General features: G+C 43.5%; 1 protein-coding gene across 1 annotated transcript in view; it reads right to left on the bottom strand.

The window, feature by feature from the left end:
* Positions 1 to 17,844, bottom strand: part of EBF2 (EBF transcription factor 2) — a 105,335-nt gene extending 87,491 nt beyond the window's left edge. Inside the window, 6 exon segments of the mRNA XM_005142606.2 lie at positions 7,856 to 7,924; positions 13,337 to 13,410; positions 13,780 to 13,835; positions 14,136 to 14,199; positions 15,170 to 15,326; positions 17,714 to 17,844. Of these exon segments, the coding sequence (XP_005142663.2) occupies positions 7,856 to 7,924; positions 13,337 to 13,410; positions 13,780 to 13,835; positions 14,136 to 14,199; positions 15,170 to 15,326; positions 17,714 to 17,844 (551 nt within the window).
* Positions 17,845 to 19,567: the final 1,723 nt, after the last annotated feature.

Genomic DNA, 19,567 nt, shown 5'->3' with positions numbered 1-19,567 from the left:
CCAAAGCTGCAGAAGAAAACATAACCACATCTCTTCAAAACCCATCCAATTTGTATTGACATCCCCATTCTTGGCTTTAAGTCTCATTTCTTTATGTCATCAGCTCATTTCATCTGTTCACTGTGTTCTGGCTTTCAAGTGATTTAAACACCTGTGTAATTACCCACCCTACACCACCTCTTTTCAAACACTTGCTCATCTTCCTCTAAGGTAAAACACAACATGCGTGTGTCTGGCAAATGCAAACATACCTCGTGCAGTCCTGCTTCTGCAACGTAGCTCTGGGCTAGCACACAGAGCATAAGAGCAAGGCAATTATTTCTTTCCTTTCTGATACAAGCCTCTTGCACAGAGCTGCAAAGATCAAGACAAGGACCCAGCGGGAAAATGTGATAGTGGGAAAACTTTTCCCCTGAAGCAAAGGAGCAGACCTAACTAGAGCAAGTGAGCACCTACAATAATCAGCTAACAAACCCGCTTGGTGGTGCAGGCAGCAGCAACAATGGAAAGCATAAGGAGCACGCAGAACGGATGGCACATCCTGTGGAGAAAGTTGACTAGTACTTTGAGGGAAGCACTGGGAATACAAGGGAAAGGCTGTCAGAGGAACCACTTCCTATCACGCTACAGAGCCTGAATCTTGAAAGGATTCGCAGTAATTGACAATACCATTTTCCTTTGCTTGGAATTCACATTTCCAAGCAGAACAGTTACTCCACTCTTCTCTTTAAAGGGATAAAAAAATCCATGGAGCAGAATTTTCTGCCTTCATGCCAAAAACTGAGCAAAGGGCTCTACGGGCTGCAGAGCTGGACTTGCCCCGCTCACCGATGGCCCCAGGCCACACGGGTATGAAGTTGGGACACTTGGAGCAGCAAAGCACCTACAGCCCAGACTCAGCCAGTTTCCATTCCCAAATTGCAGTTCCTTCCTAGAAAAGCAGATTGGGTTTCACTCCTTGTTTTTTGGTCAGTTTTTGCTTGGGGGTTTTGTTGATTTCTTTTATTGCTACAATATACACACCCACTTCCAGAATACTGGAATACCAACCTTGCTCCTGCTTCCACTGAAATGAAAGGAAGTTTTGATGTGGATTCACACAAGATAAATCCTTAACCCCACAACATGCCATACAAATAGGAGTCCTGCTGGTTGTTCTCTGCTGGAATAAACAGAACAATCCCTTCAGCATGAGAAATGCCATCATCTGGTGAAATCAGCTTCATGCCATCTCCTGTCAGGTGTGACAGCACTTGCGTTCATGAGAGGGGCAAGTGATTAAGAACCACCAACAGGGCAATCAGTTGCTGCTTCATTTTCCTTTCTTGAAATAGCCTTTGTAGGACAGACACAAACCCAAGTAGGGCAGCGCGGCTCCTTTTGCCTAATGGGTTCACAGGCACTCAAATAAGCTGAGTGCTTAAAAACAACTCAGGAGCCACAGTAAAAGAGAGAAAATTATTGCTTCCTGCCATGACCAAATATTAAACACAGCACACACCTAATGGCTCTATCACTCCCCAGGGAAGAAGCTTTATGAACAATAAAATCCCAGCAGACTTGCACTGTTTGGACTTAGAAGCCTCATTATAGGCTCACTGATCCAATACGATTTACAAGCTCAATGGACTCCACTTGAAGGAAAAGCCACCAAACGTGGAGTTATAAATGGAGTGCCCATGGAGAAATAAGCATTTGTTTGTGAAGGAAATGAGCAGAGAAGAAGAGATGGGGAGGAAAGGGAAAAGAAGAAAGAGAAGATGGGCTGGATGAGAGCAGCACATAGAGGTCCCAGCCAGAGAAAGATGGGAATATGACTTACACTTGCAGAAAGGAAATGTTGTTCCAGGACATGCTTACATGATCCAGCCTGGAACACACAGGACTTGGATTTCACTCCCCACTGGCTCCTACATGATCCTGGGCAAGCCATGTCAGCTCTTACTATCATTAAAATGGTGAGCCCATTGCTATCTGACTTAGCAAGTTTCAGATACACATTATATACTTTCAGTCTCAACCCTGTCTTCGTTTTGCAAGGACTTTGGGAGATGTTCCAAGCAAGACAAGTTCTTTCATCCCCTATCTGAAAGGAGCAAACATTGTACATTAACTGGCAGCCCTTCTTCAGATGTGAAGCCCTCGCTTCAGAGTGGCTGAAGTTAACAGCATGGAAAATACATGAGATCTTACCAGAAACAGATGGTGAAAGAAACACAAGGAAGGGATGGACAGAAATAAAAGGTTCAAAAGGAAAGCAAGAGGCAGTAACAAGAAAGGCTAGGGGAGATGAAGTGACAAGTCCATAAAACCAGGTCTAGACAGAGGCCTAGAGGAGGGCAAAAGTGATAAGGAAGAGTATTTCAGGTCATAAATACACAGAGGATGCTTTCTTTAAGATGCAGATACTCTGAAATACTGGCAAAGATGTGTTCAGATGGATCCAGACAAACGCACACCATTTTCAAACAGCGGAGTTTTAGAGATCCCATTTCACACATCAATGCTCTACATGCCCAGGATTTCTTGTGCCCTGTTTGCATAGTGAACTCACTCTCAGCTACTGTTCCCAGAGGTGCTTTAGCTCATGGGAAACTTTGATTCCTTTCCCCACTCTACTGCTACCAAACTCCTTGACTCCACTGGCTCCTCGCACTGCTATCACATCTGTCCTTCCGAGAGCCCTCAGTATCAGCTGCCTGTTCATAAGAACATGACACAAACTGCATCAAATTCTCTTTACAGCAAGGACAAAGCCTCCATTTAAGAGGAGACAAGGATTTTTCCACTCTATCTGAACTCTGCACAAAACTCTGCCTTGCCCAGTCAGGATTCACCCAGCCAGCACCAGCAACGGTTTTTGTCTCCAGTAAAGCACAACTCATCTAACAAGACTAGAATTTATCCATGCTTGCTGTCCAAACACACAAGGCCTGCAGCACTCCTGTACAAAAAGCTAGTGGAAGTGAGGTCCCAGATCTGCTGCTTCCTAATAGATCCGTGCTTGAAGTCAGCAGTGATTTAAACTCATTTCTTTTTGCTTAGTTTCAGGATCAGTAACACCTTCAACCCAGGCTGCAGCAATCAACAGCCTGGGGAAAGAATAACTTAACTACTCCAGGACAATTGCCACCTAATGGCAACAGCTTTCCACATCACCCTAGTATTTGCACACATCAGTTTTCAGCATGCATCTCTCTGTGTTACCAGTGAAAGATAGACATGCCTATGGGAATGGCTGGAAAAATACAGGGAGTCTGCAATAGAGAACCTGGGACTTCCACAAGTTCCTTAACCACAAGTCCATCCTTCAGTTTTCCGGCACACTAAAAGATCTTTAAGCTCCTCCTGATTCACCAACTTGCTGGAAAACCTGTTGTCTGTTGACGTTAAAAGGAAGATTAAGTGACACCATCCTCGAGTTTACTCCATTGACAAGCCTTAAGTGATTGCACGTAGCAAAGATTACAAGATGTTTTGTACAACAAACAAGTAAAGAAATGTTCTTTTTGCCTAAAAGGGGGTGAAGGGGGAAGAACCAAACACACACATTGGACACTAAGAGAACCGCATGTCAAACGGCTCCGATAGTGCACTGTAAGTTACTGACTCCCCACAAACATCCAGTCTACTAAAAAATTCATAAAGAGACAGATGGCACAACAGCAGCTCCTTGCAGGAGAGCAGGGTTTAGCAGTGAACAAAGGACTTTGACTCCCTAGGACAAGAGAAGAGATCATTGTGGGCTTTGGAGGCTTGGAAGGGGGGATTGAGCACACAGGGAGCTGAGGAAGGCTGTGCCTCTCTGGGGCTTCTTGTTTCACCCCACAGCAGCAACAGATTTAAGACATTTATTCTACCTTGGCAGGCTTGCAAGGAGCGTGGAGCACAGAACAAGAACAATCCAACTCTGCCATGGAGGTAAAATCCTCACACTAGAAATACAAAAAACAAACCCAAAATTCCTCCTGAAGGAGCTGAAACCACTTTCCACAGGGGGAAACTGATGACTTATGTGACTGGCTTGAAGTCTCAGGGCAGCCTGTATCAGTGGAATTTGATCCAGGCCTCTCCATTCATGCTGTCCTGCCCCTAAGCATTAGGAAATATCCTTATGTTACCCCATGGGTTTTGGGATCAGCCCGAAAGGGTGATGGAAAGGATAAAGTCCTTTTTAGATGGCTGAGATTAAGGAAAAAAGAAAAAACAAAAACCCAAGAAAGAAAAATATAAATTAAAACCATCCCAACATTCCCACTTGATGAATGGGGAATTTATATCCCAACTCTTCTAAAATGAGGAATTAAATTCATTTGCAGCATCTCTGACCTTTTAATCCCAAGACCAAGTTTCTTTTCATGTGCATCACTGCAGTGGGAAAGGAGGAAAACTAATTGGAATATAAGCAAAATACAGTTTTCATTTGGGAAGTATCATCTTTAAAAGAACAAGCGTCCACCCTTCTATCTGGAAGCCACCCCAACCCCTCCACTTCACATCCCTGCCTATGATTTCAACAAAGAAGGGAATGTTAGTACTCAAAGTTCACAGATTTCCAGGAATTACAAGGAACATCCAGAACCACTTCAGCCATGAAGGGAGGGGGGGAATAAAAACCATTACATTGCTGAAGTCTCATTAACCCACCAATTCCACAGGTACTAACCCCAAAAACTAAGCTGGAAAACAGGATGAATAGACGTTAAGATCCCTGGAAACCCACCCGTGCTATGATCCACCATGGAAACACACTAGAACCAATTCAGCTCTGATGAATTTTGATCTCATACACTAAATTAAAGCTTGCTCTCATATTCTGGGAGTTGACTGGGATTTGTGCTGTCTAAAAAGCTTTGAGTGGCTATTCTGGAAATGCTTCTGGACTAAACATCTACCAAGAAAACTCCTGCCCATGCTCACACAGCCCTTTCAGCGCTGTGCTCCATTGGGGTTCTGCCTTTCCTGCTTTTTGGCTTCTGCAATAGCGGCGTTGCAGGATTTGAGCTGTATCATTGCTGTTAAAACAGAGGCAGCATTCTGAACTCAGATTCTGATCTTACCCTGGAATTCTGACTCGAAACATTGCAGGAACCTAAATACTCCAACACTTCCTACAGCCCTTTGTCGGCGGGAGAGGGTCACAGTGAATTCCAGTGAAGAAGTTCCCTTTCATATAGAAAAGGGCTAGTTTTCAAGAGTGAATGGAAAAATAATTGCAAGGTCCTTAGGATCTAAATCTAGTCCCCAGAGCAAAGGTCACAGCAGAGAAGTTTTATTCAGCATAAGAACTTTTGGAATTCATTCAAGGAGAAGAATAAACCCAACAACAACAACACGACTGACATTTTTTTCCCACTGAGCCATTTCTTCCTTCTAAAAGAGGGATACAAGTTTCCATGATCTGGCAAACGCCGATGAATGGTGCCTCCCTATAGCAATAAACAGGTAAAACAACACAAGAATCTTAGCATCAGTCCCAGTGAGCATAAAAAACAAGGAGAGAAACAAAGAAAGGGGGAAACACTGCACTGCTCATGGAGTTATGGTCATTTGCAGCAGCTTGTAACATAGTCCTTAAACTCAGGTAATTTGGTGCACAGTTAGCTCAGTGCAATAGTGGATGGTTACAACCTCAACGATTCGAAGGCTTCAGCAGTCTCCTGAGGTCTGCAGGATGTGTCTATGGCATGGGCCGACGCAGAGCACAGACACACACCCCCCATGCACCCCTCTCTGCACCCACTCCAATTATTGTTTATTGCTAAAAAGAACTTGCAGTCCTTTTTAAACTAAGAAGAAACCCACCATGAAGGCAACACTGAAACGAAAAACCTTACCTTTCTTGGCCTGCATGATGGCAAGCTGCATTTCAGAGACTATATTCCACCTGCTACTAAGCTCTAGAAGAAGACATCTCTGCTTCAAAGAAGCCATATAAAGACCACCTGAATAAATAGGAACACTGCTGCCCAGATTCCCAAGCTAGTTCCAAACACATACAGTTCTCCAGCAGAGTTTTCTGCTTGTTTGCAAGACAGGAAGATCAGCCCCATTGAATGCAGTTTGGGAGGGTGAAGTGTTTAGTCAAACTCATTGGTAGCTGTATTTACTGCTGTGGACATGCCTGAGGGTGACAGTCTAGACAACGAATTCCTCTGTGCACAGACACGTACAGCATAAACTTTGATACAGTATTTGCATTCAGATGCAAATTAAATAGCATTTGTATTAAGATGCAGTATACAAGATTATCCCTCACTCCTCAAACCTTGTGTAACTGAGCAAAGTGGTGGAATAGGAGCAATTGTGCAGAAGAGTGAGTGATTTGCTAGATGTGATCAGTGGTAGAACAAGGTTTAGCTTTGAGTTTAGCTTCTATTCACTAAACCATGCCACCAGACATGATTTGTCATCATGCCTTTCCTCTGTGGCCTAAATCTACCTAAATCTAGGAACTACCCCCTTCATGGACTTAATTCCTGGGATAATACAGCACTCACATCATGCTGCTCCTCCAGCAGCAAGCCCAATTTCAGAACATTCAGACTGGAAAGTTCCCAAAAGCAGATTCATACCAAACATCAACACAGCCAAAAATAAGCTTGAAATTTCACAGAAAAGGTCAAGATGGCATATCTGGGACTTCTGCTTCCAGTCAGGAAACTGCCCCCACACAAACAGCCCAGTTTGCTGCCATTGCCAACTCCAGCCCCAATCACAGCTTGTAAATACAACATTAAAAGGGAAAATCATGGGGTAAAAGGAGGGAAGAACCATCACATCAGAGTTCCAAAATGCTTAGGTTAACTCTGTCATGAAGAAAAAGAAAGATTTGCAAATCTTTATTCAAACCAGCTTGACCATTCCGAATGCCAAAACAAATTCACAAGACATGCTATGACAAATAATGCTTATTAGAATGTAGACAGAGCATGCCAGACACATACAGACATAAAAGCTGTATCCACAATCATTCCACTTCAGCAGCAGCTCTCCACTGGCCCCTTGTACCAGCTGCTTCAGGAAAAAGCAGCTCTTTAAACAGTTACTATAGATTAAATTGGGAGGAGAAGATTTCTTCCCGACTTTCCCTATTTCCTGCTCTCCTTCTGGAGATCTTGGTTGCACATTTCTTTTTGAAAGCTCTGGCTACTCCTATTTTTCCTTTTGGAATCTTGCTGGTCTCTGGATAGCAAACAACACTTTGAGAGTGAGTTCACAGGCGACTTCTCAGCCTCCACAAGTACTCACAGCTTTTAATGTGCCAGCTCATGATTTAACAAACCGCTGCTCTCCCCTATTTATGTTATTCACCTAGAAACTGGCAAGCAGAACCAAGACTTGGGTCTGGAACTGAGTAACATATGAAGGTGCTGTTCTACATAGAATTGCTCACAACACCCAAACCATCAGTTTTAATCCTGCCTAACATGTTGCACTTCTGCCTTTACCCTTTCCTTCCTCCCCAAATTCCTACAGAAATGGTATTTTGTTCAAGAATATTACTGAAGCTGCCAGGTTGCTCAAAGCTTTATCTGTCTCAGTAACTCAGTTGGATCAGATCCCTGCTGAACAGAAAACATTCCAGATGTATATATGGAATATTTGCTCACAATGAAAGTGATACATAGAAAACTTAGTTTAAAAGATGAACATCAATCATTATGCCAAGTAAGCCTAGATGGACTAAAGCCAACCTGCTCTTAGGCTGGCAGTTCTGTAAGGAATCACAAAGCACAGACATCCCCAATGGCAGACGCTGACAGATATCCATCATCACAGACCCTCAGCCACCTCAAAGCACAACCAACAATTTGGGGTTGCTTTTGTAGGAAAACGAGGATTTGTTTCCTACCTGTCGATGATCACGGGGTCAGAGGGAGTCTCATTTCTGTTGCCACAACTTTTCTTCTCACAGCACCGACTAAAGAGAGAGAAAACCAAAGTTAAAGAATTACTGGGTCTATTGACAGCACAGCAACCAGCTGCAAGTCTTGTCTGCAAAGCTTCAGGACTCGGCATGTGCCTAGAAGAGTAACAGAAAAGTCTGGCTAGGCTTTCCAGAAGGGAATTGGGTGCCCAAGTCCTGGCTGATTCCTGGTAGATTTTGGTACTTGGCTCCTCATAGTCCTTTCTGCAATTCCCAACAAAAAATGAAAAGAAACATGGTCATGCTTTAGACTAACGTGCTATTTATAAAGCTTGATAAATGATTAACAGATGTCATAATGACATGACAGGCACGAGTATCATGTTATGTATGGTTAAAAGTCCATCAAAAGAAACCACTGCATTTCCTTTTCCCATTTTTAAAGGGAATAATAAAAACCAGGTGAAAAAAAAAATCAGGAGATGGGTCATTGATTTCCACTAACACACCCATGGACACGAGTGATGCTCCTTGCAGATACACCAGCCCAGTACCAGAAGTTCAATAGACTTTAAAAACAGTCCTTCGCTATAGAAGTACATTAGAAGAGATTTCAGGTGTCCTGATGCTCAGATACTCTGTTCCAACCAAAGCTAATATGGAAGGGGGAGGATGGAGTCATCCAAAACTAAGGAGACTGCATCCCAAGTCCCATATGCCTCAAAAGTCACCAGATGAAATTCTGCCCTGACACAAACGCTTTCCCAAATTCTGCTTTCCAGAGTCTGCTGTGGTTTTTCAGATTGACACCTATGGGATCAAGCAACTGCTGAGGGTTTTGTACAGCGCTGTAATTGGTGCTGAGTATATTAACAGAATGTTGAATTCCACAGTTTCCCAACTGGAGAGCAATTCCAGGCAGAAGAATTAAAAAATCCAAATTCAATAAAATGCTTAAATTCACTGCAGGCAGACAAAGCATCAAATAGGGGCTTTCCCCCCCCCCCCCAAACCGCCTAATATTCAATTATAAATACCCAAAAAAGCATTTGGACAAAACCCCTCATTCAGATCCAGAAAGGAGAAAATGCAGGTATTAGGAACTGAAGTTACAGCATGTGCCAGGAACTTCCCGTTCGCGAGTTGCAATTGCCCGGCGAGATGAGCTCCAACCAGCAGATCTATTTGAATAGCAGCTCTAACTGTTCCAACATTCCTACATTCCCTTTGCCTCAAACCTGCACTTATTCATCGATGCTAGTCCTTTTAAAATAAAAGGATACACTAAATATTTAAAAATCCCTGGGGCAGAGCCTCGAGCTGCTGTAAATTGTCATAGCTCCATCGACTTCAGTAAAGCTATGGTAATTCACGCTAGCTAAGAATATCCTATTCCCTCCTTCACCCAACTTTGCATCTTTAATGCATTTCATTGCCTAATGATTGTTTAAAGAGAATTGCATATTTTTGTCCTAAAAGCTGAGACATGATAGTTTCTAAGGAAAAAAGAAAACCCAAAAGCAGAAACCCCTTACATAGAAGAATATAGATTTGGCGTCTACTTCCCACATATCCAATGTAATACTGGGAACAAACGCTTGTGCTGATTTATATGCTGCTCTAATAAAACAACAAAATTCTTAATTTTGAAGATACTTTTGTAGTATTTGGGGTTTTTTACAGCTAACAGAAACAGCACTCATTTCCTCTCTGCAGTAATACTGAATGAGATACCCTTTAGTGATGTAACTTATGCAGATGATCATAAGCATGTATCTGATTTAACACTGATAATATCCAAGCAGAACACACCAGCAGTTCCTCCATCACATCTCACCAGCTCATACACCCTTCCCAGGGCTGCCATTCCTTGGCATAGGAAGTAGCTTAGGATGAGTTATGCGAGGTTGGAGTTCAGTGTGGTTACAGTCTGAAATGAACACATTTTGGGTGATGGGAGTTTGCACAACTGTCGGAGCTTTACATTTGGAATACTTAGAAACTTTCCTTCTATAACCATGACTTACAGTTAAACTTCTCCAAATACTTCAACATGCTTTTGAGATTTCTACATCCTGATCACACAGAATTGACTTGGTCCAATTTAAGTCACTGGTGAAACTCCCAAGCTCTGATGGTCAGAGATAAAGCTTACAATATTCTCCTAAAGCAAACTATTGGCATGACATCACCAATACCTATACTTCTGTCACATCATTGTGCCAGGAACATACCTTTGCTTAAAACAAGAATATTGAGGCCTGTAGTTTCTACACCTTTTCTTGTTATTCTTTGCCCTTTACTAGATCTAACAAGGAAAAATAATTGTTTACATTAAAATAACAACAAAATCAAACACAGACACACAAAGCTCCTATGGCCAACACCAGATCCCCAAACTGAATACCCCCGAAGGCTCAAGTCAGGGGCAAACTCGCACCCTTTTCCTCCCCACACTTGACTAAAATGGTTTTAAAATTCAGCCCTCAACTTGCCTCCCCTCCCCATAAAATAAAAAAATCTGTCTCTAATTTCAAACTCAAATAAGCTCCCAGCATGGTGGCCTTTGTTTTGTTTTCTTCTCCCCAACTCCTCCCTGCAATTGCATAACAAAAGTGTCTAAATTCACACCATCTGGCCGATAAAGACACGGGCCCCAGCGGCCGCCTGGCCCAGCTGATTAGAGCTCCCGTCTAGTCTGAGCCTTGTGGCGAAAGTCACAGCTGTGGGGCTCGCCTGCGCTCAATACAACTCTGTTATTAGCCAGCTGTAGGCCCTGAGACTACTTCTGTTCACATTATAATACCTTTTAACCCTCTGAGCATTGAGGGCATAGGGGGTTGCTGGCAGCAGCATAACAACTAGTTTCCTCTTAGTCGGTAATTGGAAGAAAAAGAAGAGGAGAAAAAAGTTATTCCAGGAGAGGAGAGTGTTTACCTTGATTTCCAGCCATTGGGGGGAAGCCTGTGGGTCTGAGAGAGACCTACCTAACAGGAACAGATCCCATTAGGGCAGGATAACCCAAATGAAGAGTTTCACATGCGCAAATAAATAAATAGGAGCCTCTCAGTGAAAGCACTAATTATTGAGAGTTGAGAGTTTAACTTTCAATGGATATGACAGATTGGTGGAGCCGTATCAATATTTAGACAACTTTCCTGCTAAGCATGCATCTGTCACCGTCTGAGGGAAAGAGACGGGGTTTCGCATGCACTTGTCTCCATGCAGCAGGAATAGCTGCGTGTGTGATTACATACAAAAAGAAAGCCTACCTTCAACTAGTGAGGACTGGAAGCAGAGGAGCAGAAAGACTGGCAGACCCTTCTTTTAAAAACACCAGGCATCAATTTGGACAGCAGAGCGGGTAATGCATTAAATTTTTATATACTGTTACTAATGCAAACTAAACTAGGGGCTTTAAAAATTGATGCTGCCACTTAAGCAGCACACAATAGGAAGATTTGATTATTGTACTTAAAAGAAATAAAATAAAATGTCAAGTTTAACTAGAGCTGGATCCATTCCCTGGGCATTATTCAAAGTGATATGTGTAATGCCTCTTCAGAACACACAGCATCCTGTTCGGAGTTACTTTAGGAAAACACGACATTTAAAATCAAATGTCTTGATTAGGTTACAGAGTGCTTTTGATTTCCTTCACTAATCTGTGTTTTACATAGAAAGGACATCCCTGAGTTGTAATTCTTCCTTGGCTAATCTATCAAGCAGGAAAGTTCGGTGTAATCGGAATAATGGCTTACGTTTGTAGAACACTACCTTAAATCAAGCACAAAATATGGTTGCAGGCATCAGTGGAGGCCAGGTGTATAAAAGCTGAACAGTGTTTGACACTACAGAGACATGAAGAAGCAGCAGAGCAAAAAGCCAAATTAATTTTATTTTGAAGTATATTTGGATGGGAAGGTGCTGGTGTTTGCTGAAATACTTCAGCTTCTAAAACAGAACTGCAAGAGTGCAGACAGACGTAGAGATACAGGAAAAGAGGAGAAGGATGAATTGTGCTGTTACGCTGTTATCACAACCGCATGGAAAATCCAAACATTTCCCTTCTCTGATGTTCACCCAGTTACAGCAAAGACTTTCCATGCTATGGATAGCATATATATTTAAATTATGTATTTAAATACATATGCAAGTTCCAGATGCGACAGAAAGCAGCAAAGGTACCTTTGCTCTTTGCTCCTACACCTACGGTCCCCGTACAGCGCACCATACGGGTGTCGCGCATAATACGTTCCATGTTTGTGCACCCGGATGTGAAGTTGGACAGAAGTGGCAATGCCCAATTTTTAATTAACAAGAGCAAAGCCCAACAGAAACACTACACATTGACCCGATTCTCACTGCATTTAAAAAGTAAGGGAATAGTTGATATAATACCTAAGTACCAAAAGTGATACCTTCCCTTGACAAGAGGTCTGTACAAACAGGCTGCTTTCACTACTACATTAAAAGCCTACCATAAAAAAATCATGGAAAACAAAAACAAAACCAAAACAAAAATAATCAAGCAGCAAACTGCAAACATTAAAAGAAGCAACGATCAGTCCAACAACTTAACCCACTCCCACTGATACAATAAATCACAAACTCTGTTTAATAAAGGCCAAGATTGGTTTTGACTTGCCTTTCTTTCCTTTTATAAAGTGCATTCTATGCACAATTTAACGCATTTTAATATGAGAACAGTGACTGTTTGCATTGTTCTATGTACTGGAAAAAATGTCAGGACATTTCCCATTCTTGTGTAATACGTTCCCATGGAAGCACAATGTACATACATAAGGTACATGTAACTTCAGACTTCGATAAATGTTATTAAAGCATCCTCAACTCATTTTACCCTCTAATTTATAACAGTGTCTTTCTGAATTAAAAGGTAGAAGTCCCCTATATATTGCATACATGGTATAGAAAAGGATTTGTGTTTTGGGTTGAGGAGTTTCTCTATGGGCTGGGGTAAAACTAAGCAAAATTAAGGAACATGAATGATGATAATTAAAAAAATTAAAGTATTTCACCAGATAAAATTAGATGAAGAATGTCTTCTAATTGCCAGGGAAAAATCTGAACATTCAACTGCTCATTCTCAAGAGGTGAACAAGAATTGGGTAAGAAATAGGAAGATGAAAAGTTGATTTATCTTGATTTAAACAGCGCAGAGGCCCAGCTTAAACCAAACCAGCGCAGGTCAGACTGCAAACATGGGGCTGCTCAGTCTCTTGCAGTAAAAGCCAAAGCAAAATAAGATAAAAAAATAAGACCTCAAATATATGCATTGGACCCAAATCAGGCATTATCCACATGTAAAAGGAAAATCTTCCTACATAAAAAATCTCTGCGACTCAACAACAAAAATACCAAACTCTTCCTACCCACAACTTCATCAGAAAGGCCATTGTGGCATCTATGGAAACAAACTTGACATTAATCAAGTCATCTTACCTGCACATGACTTCGTGGGTAAGCAACACTCTGCACATTTCAGGGTTCTTGTTCTGTCCTTCGTAAGTTATGGGCTACAAGAATTAAAGGCAGGGGTAAGCCAGGAGCATTGGGGTTACTCATGTCATAATATTCAGATCTAAGGTGAAGGCTTTTTACTACTATTCACAAATAAATACCTTCCTCCAAAGCCTTTATGAGCAAGGAAAGCAGCTTATACATAAATATTGATTTTAAAATTGATAAAAACCTACAAACCATAAAGAAAAAAAATTAAATAGACTTTAGAGCTTTACTTTTCCGTTGCCCTCAAAAATAAGGTCTTTAAGATGAAACAGAGACAAAAACTAACCAGAAGAACAAAAACCCATGCAGGGCAGTGTTTGGGGAAAAGGCAGGCTGCAGCAAGGCAGGACAGCACGGCACACATTAGCTATGCTCACCTGCTTAGTGACTGAGTCGATGAGTCTAACATACAGATCCTGTTCAGTCCTGACACCTACAGCGAGACAGAAGAGCAATAAACAAGACTGCCACATGCATCCTTCCCTCAGCATCAGAACAAACCTGTTTAGTTTCATCTAGTGCCTTAGTAAACATCCTCAGAAAGACCACTTCAGTTTTGTTCCCTCTAGTGTGTTTCCCAAGGCCATCCACACCAGGGAACTTCAGAACCCATCCCTACACTGAAGGGGCATCAGGCAAGGGAATTTCAGTGTGTTTCAGAAATCACAGTGACAGCACCTACAAACCTTCCCTCCCTTTATAGCACACGGAAGGTGACTGGAGGGGGACTCACCATTGCTATAGAGGAGCTGGAGTTTGTAATGTGTGCCGTTGTTTGTCTTTTCATTGCCTTGCTCCTGAAAGAGAGAATTAAAAATCTTCCAGAACTTACACTTGGCACATTTAAAATGCAGAAGCTGATAATCATGATGGAAGTGACAACAAAGTTCATTAAAATTCTGCGAGGTGAATCCACTGATTGGGATATATTAACCTTCCGAATGACCCAAGGCAAACTACAAAATACTGCTGACATCTTTTCCTATAGGAGTTCAAGAACTTCTTTTCCTCCTATTTGCTACTACGCTCTCCACTTTTTCAAGGCAATACACCAAGATAAATTTGTCCATTTCAAGTCAGTTAATATGAAGCAGATTGACGGTGGGAAAACTCAGTGGGTTTGGGGTTTAGCGTGCTCATTCCTTTGCAGCAGTGTTATTTTGAGTCATTACTGATATTTGTTTCCTGTGTTACAGGGAGGTTTCTTGCATGGGTTTTTTTACTGTAATTTCCTAGAAGATAATTAATGAGCATCCTTCATAATCAAAAAATATCTTGTCCATGACTAACAAAACAATTGTAAAACCAATGTGAAGTGGTCAGCACGTGGGGTTTAAAATCCAAAAGCAAATGCTTTTTAAATCCTGCCATTGACTTTGGAGCCTTCAAAAATACATATAATCAAGTTCAACAATAATATGCCCTATTCCAGTTCAGATTCCACTTCTGTGAGGGTGCTAATAAAACTTGGCAGATCTGGTAGGTACAAAAAAAAGGCACATATGACCCGCATGAATTTTTTTTATTCTATTTTTAGTGGATCTATGAAATTCCCATTGTATTCCTGATACAGCAGAAGCTTGCAAACCTTTTTAACTACAGCAGCACACAGAGGGCAACAGCCCTATCAAAGCATCTGAACCCTTAACCGAGAGCTGGTTGTATTTTGTTTGGGACAACAGGTATTAGAAGTTAACAGCTCAACGGGGAGAAGAAAAGATCAGATTTGGAGAGGGAAAGAGGAAGAAGAAAGGTAACAAGCCTTACTTTATCATTTTCTACAAAGTCCACAAAAGCTGTCCTCTCTATTTCCACGGGCTGCCCCTGTCTGTCGTAGAGAGCCAGAACAAAGTGAAAGAAATTGGATTTCCTCAAGTTGGAGGGTGGCTGCTTTTCAAAGTGAGCTCTGGACAAAGCTACTCCGCTGTGAAGGAAACATACGGGATGGGGTGTGGGGGAGAGACAAAGACATTACCAGGTTGTGCAGCAGTCACAGCAAAACAACAACAGAAAACAGCAGCACACATTCCGAGAAGGGCCGGGAATCGCCCCCCCTGCGCCAGCGGCACACGGCGCTGGAGCAGCCGCTTGTCACACCGACCCGAGCCCGGCTCTTGTCCGCCCGAGCGCCGCGGCTCCGCTATGGAGAAGCGCGGCCGAGGGCTGCGATCGGGCCGGGTTGTCATTGCAACGCTGGTGTCTGCAGTTTGCTCCGAGGACACGAATAATTTACAGGCGCCGAAAGAGAAGAGACCGGTCACTGCTGAACGCAGGAAGTGTTTTATTCCTTCCTCTACCTATTTTCCTCTCTCCTGTCACACTCATCTCTGGAATGCAACACGCAGGGTGGGAAGATGGTGTAACACATTAACGGGTCTGGAAGTGCTATCTATGCATCCCAACATTGCTCACTTCTCCTGCAGGAGACAAGGACCTTACAACATTTCCTACAAGACTGTCAACTTGAAGACACCTACATTTTAGGTGAAAGGCAACTAGTTTCAAGCAGAGCATCCACCTCCCTCAGCAGCAAAGTTTGTCAGTGTAGCAATTAGTCCTATTTGAACCGATGTCTGGGTCTTCAATTTCGGATTTAAATTGAAAGAATTTAGATTCAAGTTAATTCGCCCTTGCCCAAATCTTGTCCCTGACTGCAGAAAACACAGGGATGTTTCACATACTTTTGGAAAGACTCAAATGCTTTTGTGTATCTACAATATCCCGAACTGCAGGTACATTTTAGTGAAACTAGTTGTAGCTTCTTCTCCCTAATGCCGATTTCTACCCACTGCAGAGAACAAGGGCGCACATTAGCACCTCCAGATAACTTACTAGACAGATTAAGTCTACCTGCCAGACAAATTAGGAGTCAGAACTGCTTCGCATTTTCAGTCCCCAAAATAGCTCCACCGCACTGGCAAAAGTGTTTGACTCTTTCGGAGAACTACAGATGTTTCCCTGTGTTTTCCCTTGCCAAATAGGTGCAGTGTGAACTCACCGCATCCGCCACAACTGCCCCTAGTTCGGATTTCCTCTCATTTTCTGCATTTCTGGGTTTGCTACAGGTCTCCCAAAGAGCCCTGGTGATGCCACCACGAGCACAGCGCAAGTGCTGCCCCACTGCTCCAAGAGTTACAGGCTTCTTAGGAGCCGTTTCCTTTTTCTTTCTGTTTCCCCGGGAATAAACCTCATCCTCCCCTCACTGTATTTATTAAACCATCTATCGACATTCATAAAACTCTCATAACTCCTCCCATAGCCCTCAGAAAACCTCACTCACAGATCAGGCCGGAGGGGGGGAGGGCATGGAAATACTATTTAAAACGTCCATGGTTCATTTGAAGTCCCATCTGCTGTCACATGCCCTTCACTTTGTCTCTATATTAAATAAAACCCAACTTATTCCTGGGACTAATTTTACTTTTATCTTTTGCTACTTTTTATACATATATATATATATATGTATACATATATATAAAATAAAATGTATCCAGAGAGAGAGAGGAAATGAAAAAAAATACCTAGAAAGGGGTTTAATCATCTTACCCCTAATGGGAAGAGACTGGAATAACGGGAAGAGACTGGGATAACGGCCCTTGAGCAGACTTGGCTGGGAAGAGAGAATAAAACGGGGTGGGAGGGGTGGTGTAACCCATCCAAACAAGTAGAAACACCGGCCCCAGTGCGGAGTGCTCCGCAGCCCCTCGGCGCAGAGCCTCGCGGGCAGGTGCTCCCCCGCCGGCTCCGTGCAGCACCCGCGGGGCTCCGCTCGGTCCCGAGAACCGTGCTCCTGTCGCTGCTCGCCTGCGTTAGGCAGCTCGCGGCCCTGAAGCCGCGGGGGAAGGTTTGGCCGGTGCCTGCGGTAGCTGCAGAGCCACTTGAATTAAATGAAACAAGATGGGCCGGGGAGGGCGGAGGGAAAGACCTAAATTTAACTTAATTCTAACTTTATCCGCTCCTGTTCTGCTGTCCGACCCACAGAGAGGGAAGGAGCAGTCTGTATGACTGTTATAATCCACCCCCCACACACCTCCCTTGTGCAGGAGAAGTAACGAGCCGATGTCGCTGTCATCCGATCCCCGCACTGGATTTTAGGACGCTTGATGCTCTCCGGGTTTGGAGCGCTTCTCCCTAGCTCTAGCTGCGCTAACTTGGATTTTCACTGACTAGAGAAGACTGAGAAGGGGACAGAAAGGGAGAGGATAAATTTAATATCAAATGCGAACAATAACAGAGAATAAAGGCTTGCTTAAAAAGGTAAAAAATTAGAATACAGACAGGGGGGAAACGGGAAGAAATAGTCACGGTTACCTTTGTGCTGCTACGTTTGCATCCACAACCCCAACGTTTCTGACCCAGGACCTGACGGAATCCATTTCAGAACCTAGAGATTTATCTTTCAGAATTGGTCCTCTTCCTAAAGTATCTTGAATCCCAAACATTTAAAAAGTCTATTCCAACTAGCAACAGTTTCCTTTTGGGAGATAAGGGAGGAGAAAAGAAGAAAAAGACACAGCCTTTGGAATTGGCGCACACAAATCCCAGGAAAGTGGAGAAGTTCAGCTTTAAAACCAACTTCTTCTGCCTTTTTAAGTGCTACTTGTTTTTAATGCCTTCAAATAGAGAAAATGAAAAGTTTTTCCTCTTGCAAAGTAAAAGTTACGCTGATTCAGTCTTGCCGGGTATCATCATCCTTCAAACGCAGGAGAAGAAACTGCATCCAGAAAGCAATGGCTGTTAACCAGGATCACCTGTTTCTCCACAGACACGGGGAGAAGGAATGATTGCTGCCTAATCCGGGGGGGGAAGGGGGAAACGGGGAGAAAAAAAGCGGGGTAAACTGTACAAGAAAGGAGGAAGCGGAGTTAAGGATAGTCTGGTACCGCTCCACCGGGAAGAGCCGGTCCTCCCGCAGCCGGTCACCATGAATGGGTTACCGCGGACGTACCGGGAAGGGGGCGGAGCCTGCTCCCAAATAAGGGATGACATTAGCATACCAACCGCGGATTGGTGGGAAGCGGGCGGTCCCGGGGCCGGACCCGCGGGCGGGGAGCGGGCAGCGGGGCCGCGGCACCGGGAGCGCTAGCTCCGAACTTCATGGCACGGCCCGTCCGCCCCACGAGAACGAGCACGTAACGACCCAGCCGTGCTGCAGGGACACGGCAGTCGCGCAGGTAGTTGGATGGTTCGCTCACGGGCGCGGGGTTTAAAAACCGAGCGCCCGGAGGAACGAACCGGACGGCAGCGCTGCCCGCGGGGGCTGCGCTCCCACCGTGCGAGAGCTGCCGGGTCCAGCCTTAAAACTTGTTATTATGGGCGAAATCCCCCGTTCAAAGCGAGCGGAGCTCACCCAGCCCGGCCCGCTGAGCACTGGGACCGCATAGATGCTGGTTTTGTAACGCACTCTGCCTCGGTGATCATTTTCCTCCTGCCCCTTTTGTATTCCGATCCGCGTATAGATCTGCCTCTGAAATCTATATAGCACCAACGCGAAAACAGATTTCAAGACAATGAATGCAAATCTGTGCTCAGAGACCATCTGCCAGATGAGGGAATCAGATGTTCGGTAGTTAAAGGGACAGCACAAGGATTTCCTCACTCATTATGTGCAGCTTCTCTCTTTAATATGCTTTATTATTTATTTTTAACGAGATAAGACTATAATATCCATTTCAGAATAAATCCCAAGTCCTTCCATCCACGTTCAGCTGCATTCCAAAAAGCCACTTTTCTACTAAATGCGGAATTATTTTCATGGAGTTTCATACAGTTTTCGCCAAGATAATCGCAAATTAAAATCTTCCCATAAAACTTTGATTAAAACGCATCCTTAATTCAGGCCGGGCTGAGGGCGAAGCCGGCGCTGCGAATTGTTGTGTCCGCACAAGTGACACACATGGTACTGAATGAACTAATGCACCGCGCACGATCTTTGTTCCAGGACATTTACCATGCTACCCGCCTCCCAAAATTGATAAATATGCAGGAAGCGATTTTGCCAGGTTAGCAAAAGGCGAGGCTGGCGTTATATTAACGGGAAAGAAAAGCAGCGGCAGTTTGATAGTGTTCTGGAGCCGAGGCCAGCCCCTCAAGATATGATCTTAGCATCTTTGAGATGCAGTTTCTCAGTACAGAAAAAAACCCACAATTAACCCAAACAGGGTA

The sequence above is a fragment of the Melopsittacus undulatus genome, chromosome 18 (genome assembly GCF_012275295.1).
Source record: "Melopsittacus undulatus isolate bMelUnd1 chromosome 18, bMelUnd1.mat.Z, whole genome shotgun sequence".
Taxonomy (NCBI): domain Eukaryota; kingdom Metazoa; phylum Chordata; class Aves; order Psittaciformes; family Psittaculidae; genus Melopsittacus; species Melopsittacus undulatus.
This window is presented reverse-complemented; position numbering and strand designations above follow the sequence as displayed.